Source organism: Columba livia, chromosome 28, assembly GCF_036013475.1.
Source record: "Columba livia isolate bColLiv1 breed racing homer chromosome 28, bColLiv1.pat.W.v2, whole genome shotgun sequence".
In the NCBI taxonomy this organism is placed as follows: Eukaryota; Metazoa; Chordata; class Aves; order Columbiformes; family Columbidae; genus Columba; species Columba livia.
The window spans coordinates 3372106-3381255 of record NC_088629.1 but is presented as its reverse complement, the minus strand read 5'-3'; the positions used below and the strand labels follow the sequence as shown (position 1 = coordinate 3381255).

At 55.7% G+C, this 9150-nt stretch overlaps 1 protein-coding gene across 1 annotated transcript; it reads left to right on the top strand.

Moving 5' to 3' along the window:
- Window positions 1–3467: 3467 nt before the first annotated feature.
- On the top strand, window positions 3468–8065 carry LOC135576515 (SUN domain-containing protein 3-like). The gene is made up of 7 exons (XM_065042698.1): window positions 3468–3966; window positions 4425–4633; window positions 5023–5107; window positions 5490–5605; window positions 6442–6609; window positions 7127–7219; window positions 7910–8065. Exons 1-7 carry the CDS (start codon window positions 3912–3914, stop codon window positions 8063–8065), a joined length of 882 nt encoding a protein of 293 aa, XP_064898770.1. The 5' UTR covers window positions 3468–3911.
- Window positions 8066–9150: the final 1085 nt, after the last annotated feature.

Sequence of the window (9150 nt, the reverse complement as noted above, 5' to 3'; positions counted from 1 at the left end):
GGCCGAACCCCCCAAAACTGAGGGGCCCCACCCAAAGTGGGGACACCCCCGGCTGACACTTTTATTGCCAAAATCCCTCACATTCCCCCCCAAAAAGAGACACATTTTCCTTGTAAAATAGATGTAAATGGACCAGCCTGCCCTACCTGTGGAAACTGAGGAACGGCGGGGGCCTCCCCCCAAAATAAAACCCCCCGCGAAGGTTCCTCCATCCCGGTGGGGTCCCCCCACAAGCACAAGCGCCCCTGCAGCTTGGGGGTGCATCTCTGTGCTGTACAGAGGGATGGGGGACCCCCAGGAATGAACCCCAAAAATGGAGGAGGGACAAAGGGACAAGGACGCCCCCCACTCAGGGCTTGGGGACCCCTGCGGGATCTGGGGACCCTTCCCCAAGTTTTGGAGACCGCCCCAAAATCTGGGGACCCCTGATCAATTTGGGAACTCCCCAGTATTTAGGCCTCCCCTCATATTTTGGGGACACCCCCCCAGGGCTTCAGGATCCCCTCCCAGGGATCTGGGGAGCCCTCCCCAAGTCTTGGGAACCCCTCTGGGCTCTGCAATCCCCCCGAATTTGGGGATCGCCCCTATGGTTTGAGGGGACCCCCCCAGGGCTTTGGGATCCTCCCTTGGGATCTGGGGAACCTCCCAACTTTTGGGGATCCCCCCTCAGACTTTCAGGGACCCTCCTAGTATTTACACCCTCCCCCATATTTTGGGGATCCCCTCAAGCTCCCGGTCGGGGGGGTCACGGGGTCCAGCCCCCCTCCAGGTTTTGGGGTGTTCCTCCCTTATCCCAGAGCAGGGGGGACATCCCACAACCCACTGGCCACTTGGGGACCCCCACATTTGGGGGGAAGGAGAATTTCCCCCCTCCCCCCTGGATCTTGGGGTCCCTCCCCTCCAGGTTTGGGGGGGGCCCCTTTCCCCTCCCCCCAAATCCCCCCCAGAATTCTGCCAAACCAGCTTTGGGTCAAGTGCGTCAAACCAACGAAACTGGAAGAACCCCAGGGGACAACGGGGCCATCAAGGGCCATCAGAGGCCACCATTGTGACAGCCAGATGGCCGTGGCCACCATGGGGACAGTCACCATCAGGGGACACCACAGGGGACAGCCAGGGCCACCAGGGTCACCGCAGGGGTGGCTGTGGCCACTGGGGACGTGAGCAGGGTCACCGTGGGGTCAGGGCCACTACTGGGACGGTCGGGGCCACCGTTGGGTCAAGGCCACCGCGGGGTCAGGGTCACCACGGGGTCAAGGCCACTGTGGGGACGGTTGCGGACGGGAACCAAACAAGGTGACACCAGTTCTTGGAACCCTGTCGGAGCCATCAGCTCTGTGTGAAGGGGGGACACGGGGAACCTGGAGGGCACATGAGGGTCACAGCAGGGGACACGTCCCCCACTTTTCTCCCCTTCCCCCCCGTGACCCAGAGAGACGTATCAGCTTCTGCGTTTACATAACAGAGCTCCCTGTCAACACGGCTGTGTCAGGAAATCCAGGATCCACAGCACTCTAAGGTCTGCAGCCTTTACCCGTGCGTTTGGGGAACACTGGAAATGGCAGTCATTGCCAGCTTCGCTCGTTTTCATAGCGCCAAATGTCAGCGAAAGGCACCAGCACGAAGCAGCCGGTGCCTCCTGCAGCCGGCCAAGCCAACAAAGGCGCTTGCCGGCCAGTATAGAATGTTACGTTTCAAAAGCTCCAACTGCTCCTCCAGCTTTAGTCCAGAAAGGTTCGTTCCGACTTCAGCCGTGAGGTTGAGAATCTTCTTACTCCATCAGCTTCTGAAACCATTTCTACCAAAGCAGAAGTCGCTGGCAGTATTGTAACAAGCGCTGATCGTGCACAGCCCGACATCAACGGTCAGCACAAGGTCAGGAAAAACTCCTGCGGCACTGAGGATGAATTCGGTGCCTCTCACCCTCGTCTCCTCCTCTGCTGTGGCCACCACATGGAGGTAACACAGCCAGACAGAGTGACAGCACAGGTGGCCAATCAGAGAGAGCGTCACCTCAGGGAAGGGCAGGCCCAGGCAGAGTGCCAGCCCAGACAGCCAATCAGAGGTCACATCTCAGTTGAGGGGCGGGCACTGCACTGCAGCAGCCTGAGCAGCCAGTGACCAATGAGAGCCAGCGTCACCTCAGGGAAAGGGTGGCCCAAACCAGGGCAGAGTGACAGCCCGGGTGACCAATCAGAGAGAGCGTCACTTCAGGTGAACTGCATCTGAGCAGCTGACCAGCTGGGGGCCAATCAGAGGCCACTCTCAGGGAAGGGCGGGCCCCAAACAGGGCAGAGTGACGGCCCAGGGGACCAATGCGAGGCAGCGTCACCTCATGAGGGAGATGTCCCTTGCAGACAGGACTGCAAGACCCGCTCCTGCCAGGTTGGACTTTGCCTCCAAACGAGGTGCAGCCTCTTCCATTGTGACATCACCCACTGCCGTTGTGTCACAAAGCAGCGTCAGCGCTGAGGTCGGCACAGCAGGGGATAAGACCAGGGGTCTCCCTGCGCCTCGGTCACTCTCGATCTTGAGGGAACCGAGATCGCAGAGTTTTTGGCTCATTCCTGAGCAAGGAAGATGCTTGTTACCTGCACCTCAGCAGGTACCAAGGGACACACAGAGAAGGTTGAACGTCTGAACGGGTATGTTTGAAAACTCCTCCTCCCCTTTCCCCAGGTGTGTTTTCCACCTCGTCAGCTGGGGTGGGTGGAGGGTGGGCAGGAGAGGAACACGAGGGCAGCCTGAGAGCTGGGTCTGGAGCTGCTGGAAGGCAGCAGCCGCCTTTCAGTCTCTTCATGAACGTGAGGGCCGGGCCCAGAAAGCCTTTGATCTCTGCAGAATGAGGGACAGGTCCATTTTGGATGGGACAGAGAGAGTCCCAGGGGTGGCCCAGACACAGCCTGCCACAGTAATTGTGAGAGCTCAGCTCCGTCCTGTGTTGTGCTCTGCAGGGTGGGTTCTGTCCCTGAGCCTGCTTGGTTTTCCTCTCCATGGGGACCAGAAGAACACCAGCGTGTCCTCTCTTGGCCGTGGGTCTGACTTGTGTTCCTGACAGAGGAGGTTTCCTTGGGAAACCTGGTCAGCTCCTCACCAGGGCTCTGCCTCAGAAAAGGGGCTCAGAGTCCTCAGAGGGGTGCAAGGAGTTCTCTAGGAGAACAAAAGGGATTGTTTATTCCAGATGAGTGTCGCTGTGAGCCTGTTGAGAGCCTCCTGGAACAGGCAGGAGGAATTTCCCCCTTGCAGAGCGGTGTGTGCTGTGTCTTGGCAGATCAGGCTCAGGGCAGCAGGGCCCAGACACCAGAGGGTTTCTTTGGCGCTTCCTTGGTTGCCCGTTGCTTGCCAGCACGCATTGACATTCAGCCCTCCCTCCCTCTTTCCAGTCTGCATTTGTCTGCCGTTCTGCCAAGAGAAGGGCCAGAGATAACCCAGCTGCTAAAGAAATGCTGCGCGAGGGGAGACACACACCCCCCTGGCAGCTGTTGGACTGTAGGGGCACAGGCTGAACCTTCTCTTGAGAGGGTGGAGAATAGGATCAGCACAAGTGCCGATCACATGCTGGGCGGGAGAAACAGGCGTTCGTTGTGTCCCTTCCATTTCCAAAGAATCCCTCTCCAGCCCCACAGACGTGAATTGTGGCCACAGCTCTTGTTGCAACTCCTGTTCTTAGTCTGGAGTCGATCTTGAGCCCTTTGTCCCTAAGGAAACAATCTTTGCCGTGACAAATCCCCCACTGGTGCAGCTGGTGACACCTCCAGCAGTGACTGGAGCTGGTGCAGGACTAAGCCAATGCACACGGCAGGAACGCCAGGCTCAAGGGCTGAGTCCATGTTGCTGCTCTCTAGTCTGCTGCTGATCTGCATGGGAACCGCCAGCTTCACCAGCCTTTTCTTTATCTGCTCTGCAGGACGATGAAGGTTCTCAAGGCAACAACCCTGGTGCTGCTCCTTGGTATCTTCTCTTTCGGTGAGTCTCTGCAGATCTCCGACCTGAGGACGGTGCTTTAGGAGGTACTTGGGGCTCCATCCTGCCCTGTTCCGCTTCCCCCGCTGTGAGCAGAGGAGCTCAGCCAAGAGCAGAAAGTCCCCACAGAGCTGTGCCAGTCCCTGCTCCAGCGGGACGGGTGTGGGTGAGGAAGGGCTGAGTTGCCTTCCCCAGGAGGGCTGAGCCAGTTCTCTTCAGCCCAGGGAGAGGCCGTGGCTGAGCTCTCCTGCCCCAGGGGCTGAGAATCTTCTGCAGGACAAGGAGCACAGTCCAGGGCAGAGAACGTCCATGTGTTGTGAAGCCCTTATGCTGTGATGGCCACTGTCAAAGACAATGAGAGACAACTAGGGCACTTGAGAGAGACACAGAAAGGGGAGCAGGCACCCTGGGGCATAACCCAGCCTTAGAATAAGTTTTAAGCTCTGGTGTGTGTCCCACAGGTATTTACCACTTGGGCCAACTTGGCAAAGAAAGCCTCTGGAGCACCGCAGCACAGTTACGAGACCTGAGCAAAACCCTGTCCCTGCCAGACCAGCTCCATAAGCTCCAGGAACAGCTTTACCATCTGCGCTGGAGCACAAAGGATGTTGCAGAGCAGGCTCTACAGGAAGGCGTGAAGCAGGCAAAGCTCCCAGGCTTTACTGGACGGGTAAGGGCACAAGGCAGAAGGATCTGCTCAGGGGTTTTATCCTCCCTCTGGCACGTATCCTACTCCATTCCCTGTCACAGCCAACAGGCTGGTGCTGCTGGAACAAGTGCTGCCATGGCCACACTTCCTTTTCCTGTTGCTCCACACGTCCCTATGGGGAAAAGAGAGCGTGACGGGAATGACAGCTGTCTGAGTTCTACCTTCCTCTGCATTCAGATCTCGAGTCCTCCGCAAAGGAGGACTGGAGAGAAAGACCTTCCAGGCAATTTGGGTGTTCCTTGCATCTGAGATGGGCCTTGTCCCTGTTCACCTTGGCTGGCCTTGCAGGGGAGCTGCTTGCCTCGTTCCTTTTCCTTCTAACAGGCACTGTCCTTTGTGTTCCTTCCCAGGCTGTTCAGGAGATCATCAATCAAGCCCTGGAGAGTCTGGTGGAAATCCAGGTCCCGATGCCGGATTACGCCCTGAAATCAGCAGGTGCCGTGACATTGTACATACAAACCAGTTCTAAAGCTCTTCCTGTCCAGATTGACAAGATGGGTGTTGTAACTTGCCCTGGGGTAGGAGAGAAGGGACGAGAAGTCAATTTGTGCCCTAAAAGTGCACCCACTGACAGAGTGTGTAACAGGCCAGACCCCATGGGAAGCTCAGAAAGCCTTGTTCACGTTCTTGTCTTTTTCCACGGCCCCATACGACATTTTAGTGACACCTTGCTGTGTGTTCCAGAGAGGCCGTGCTAGTAAGAAAGAGGGGAAACAACTGTGGGACATAGATGATAACTGAGAAACCTTTTCCAAGTCAACAGTGCAATATTCCTCCTGACACTGCCTGATGATTCTGCTCATGTTTTAATTTCCAGGGGCTGCTGTCATTCATTCCAGGACTTCTCCATCCCTCCGGAACGCCAAAGCCAAACTCTTCTTCTATTCCCTGCCATTGATGGATTACATGAGGTCCCCTGAGCTTATTCTGGAGGTAGGAGCACCAAGAAGCAGTAAAACATAGGTCAGGATAATGAACCACACCTGCTTCTCGGAGTTGCGTTTCCCCGTATCTTTGATCCTCAAAGCTTCTTCTCCTGCCTCCTTCTTGCATGGACCTGCTTTCCTTCTGTGTCTTCCTGCTGAGTATTTCCTCTCCCAGAGTGCCCCAGGTTCTACGCGGGAGCTTCTGCCAGGCCAGGCTGCTCCTGCAGTCTGTGTCTGCCCACTCGCTGTGCAAACTGTCAGCACGGCACGGGAGGAGAATGGCAGAGGAGCCTGCAGAGCTCTGGGATGTGTTCTTACTGAGCAACAGCAGGTGCTGAGAGTCTGCACTGCTGTAGGGTCCCATGTTGGGCTCTCAAGCTGTCCTGGCCCTGCTCCTGAGCTGCCTGCACAATCTGAAGAGCTGGCTGGTGCCAGTGGAAGGAGGTGGGAGCAGATGAGAGGGAGTGAGTGCTTCCCCTGACAGGAAGGGTTCATCCAGGTGGGCCCAGAGCTGCCCCCTGCTCTGGGCAGGGGCTTTTGAGCCACACCAACCCTGGCTTGTTTTTGGTGAGGGCTCTGGACTGGGAGAGGCCACTGAGATTCTACAACTAGCACACCCAGCTCCCAGCCATCAAAGGGCTTCTCTGCGGAATTGTTTTGTGATACGTGAATTCTCACAGCTGCTGCTCTGTTCGGTACCCACAGAGTCCAACTGAAGGCACTGGCTGTGGTTCAGAGCAGAACTGATTGGCCAAATGATTATTAATCCTCTGATGCTCATGGCAGGAATGAGAGCCAGGGCAACCTTCTCCACGTCAATGTAGTTTCTTCTTCTCCTTTCAGCCAGAAAATTATCCTGGAAACTGCTGGCCCTTCCCAGGAAGTCAGGGTCACGTGTTCATCAAGCTCTCTGTGCCAGTCATTCCAAGAGCAGTCACCATGGACCATGTCTCAGGGACAGCGTTCCACAGAGAAAGTATCTCTGGAGCTCCAAAGGACTTTGCTGTCTACGTAAGTGACTTCTCTGGAGTTGGGGGCTGGGGGTTGCACAGCATTTCTAAGCAGGGAATGAAGACGGGTCAAAGAGTCCAGTGGCCTGAAGCTTCCTCCTGACTCTCAGAAGAAACAGGGTCCTTGGAGTCTTTCCCTTCCCATTTTATTCCTCTTTTATTCAATGTACCACTCAAGAACAAAAAGCTGCTCAGGCAAGATGCTACTTCAGGAGCCACAAGGAAAAGGAGCTGAACAGTACATGGTCCTAAACCTTCTTGGCTTCCAATCCCAGTGGCATTTGTGATCCTGAGGTCACCTCCCTCTCACTGGGAGTGTCTGCTCCTTTTCGGACTTCCAGCTTGGACTTGTTGAGTAGACAAGTGTAGCGTGCTGCCCAGCTGCAGCTTAAGTCTTTTCCTTGTGCTCATCATCCTTGGACTACGTAGCTGAAATAACCCCGTACTTCACCGACTGAAGGTCAGTCTCCCATGGTGCACCAGACGCTCTTGTTTTCTCCACCCTTGTTTTTCTGTAGGGCTTCAAGGAAGAACACGAGGAGCAGGGAATGTTCCTGGGACAGTTCACTTTCCTGGCGCCACTGAATCCCAGTCAGACCTTCCAGCTGAAGGTATGGGGACAAAGACGGAGGAGAACTGCAGGAGAGGAGGAGAAATGCAGTTGGATGGGCAGAGGCTTCCTGCCAAAGGGCTACAGGCAGCCCTGTCCTTGAGTGTGTGCCACACTGGCCTTTCTTCTGCTTTAACTTCCTGTTGGGAGATGTCTGGACTGCCGGTCTTCTCTTTCATTTTGGGTGCTTAGTGCTTAGAAGTGCCACAGTTGAAGCTGGAATCAGCTTGACTGTCTAGACCCCAAGTGCACACAAGCGGCCACATCCTGTAGGATGCATGACTGCTGTTCTGCCATTTAAAGACCAGAAATACTGGGCTTCCTGAGGATTCTGTTGGTGCTGGCAGTGAGTAGTGACAGGGAGGCCATTCTGTTTCTGTGGCTTTCTAGAGAAGGGAACAAGACATTATACTGACACCAGCACTGGATCTTCTGACTGTGGAAACGTGTGCCTCAAAGCAGGCGAGAACTTTCCAGTGTATTTGCTGAGGCATCTGGTAGCTGCTTCTTCCTTTGCTGTTCTCATGGCCCAATGGGGTAGAGCAGTATAAGAACATCTTGACCACAACAGGTCAAAGCACCCGCGGGGCAGCAGGAAGGAAGCTGCTGATTGAGGCTGTTGCTGCGGCACTTCTGTCAGTGCTCACGTGCCAGAGAGGAAAAGGCGACTCATTTCTTCTTGTCATTGCAGAACGAGCTCCCTGGGGTCATGAATTACATCAGGCTGCAAGTGCTGAGCAACTGGGGCCACCCGGACTACACCTGCCTGTATCGCTTCAGGGTGCACGGTGATCCGCCCAAAGATGGGGGAGACACAGCAGTTGCATCTGTCAATAAATTCCATTGATGTTCACCCAGCCGAGTTCCCGTCTGCTTTGCCTGTGATGCTGCCTGGTCCTCCCTGAGCTCACTGGAACTCCCTGTCCTTCTCTAAACCCACCAGCTTATGAGAGACTTCAGGAGTCCACAGCAAGATTGTCCTAATTAAAAGAAACAGGAAAACTCAGTCACAAATCTGCATAAAGCCTGACATCCACACTCTTGCTGTGACACAGGAACATCAGCAAGGCCCTGCCTGGACACCAGAGATTAAATTAATGGACAGTTTGCCTATGCAAGAAGCAACTAAGGATCGACTGAGTGGAACCATCTGTTGTTACCTGTTTTCACAAGAGGCATGTGATGCTTCAGCTTCCATCTTTCAGTCTGTTGCCGATGAGAAAATGGAAGTGTGGGTTTTTGTGAGAAGGAAACCTTAACAGGAAAGTGGGTTCATGGACTTATTTGCCTCTCTGGGCACATATTGAGTTAATAGTGTGGGAACGTTACAGAGCAAAGCAATCCCAGGACACTTAAGAGATCCCATAACCACACCAGTCTGTCTTTCCTTTTGACCCGAGCTCCCCAAGCCCCAAGGCAGGAGCAGGCAGGGCAGTCGTGCGCTCGGGTCGCACCAGGGAGAAGAGAGCAGGACCAGCGCTTGGCACCCAGGGCTGGGAACAGCAATTTGTGCTCTGAGCTGGGGCTTAGTCCGTGTGCAAGCCCAGCACGGGTCCAGATACCAAACTGAGGGTGTCGGTTCACCCCCAGTGCCACACACACGGCACCTTCTTCCATCGCCTCCTCCGATGAGCTGTTTTGCAGCCCCTTCCAGCTCAGCCCAGCTCAGACACCTGCACTCTGGCTCAGGGCTGCCTGGGGCTGGTGACCCTCGGGGCAGCAGCAGGAACCGCTCTGACCCTGGTTGTGGGGCTGTCCCTGGGCTGAGCCTCGGGCCCAGGGCTGCTGAACTGGGCCATGCTGGGGCCCAGGGCTGCTGAACTGGGCCCTGGTGGGGCCCAGGGCTGCTGGGGTCGACAGGTCCCCCCGTCAGCTTTCCCACAGGGACCCACAGAGACCCATAGAGACCATAGGGACCCATAAGGCCCCATG

What these genes read in the sequence shown, in the direction of transcription:
- LOC135576515 (XM_065042698.1), top strand. Translation starts at nt 3,912, where the DNA reads ATGAAGGTTCTCAAGGCAACAACCCTGGTGCTGCTCCTTGGTATCTTC. An exon ending in TTACGCCCTGAAATCAGCAG is followed by an intron (nt 5,108 to 5,489) that starts GTGCCGTGACAT and finishes TTTAATTTCCAG; the next exon opens with GGGCTGCTGTCATTCATTCC. An exon ending in CAAAGGACTTTGCTGTCTAC is followed by an intron (nt 6,610 to 7,126) that starts GTAAGTGACTTC and finishes GTTTTTCTGTAG; the next exon opens with GGCTTCAAGGAAGAACACGA.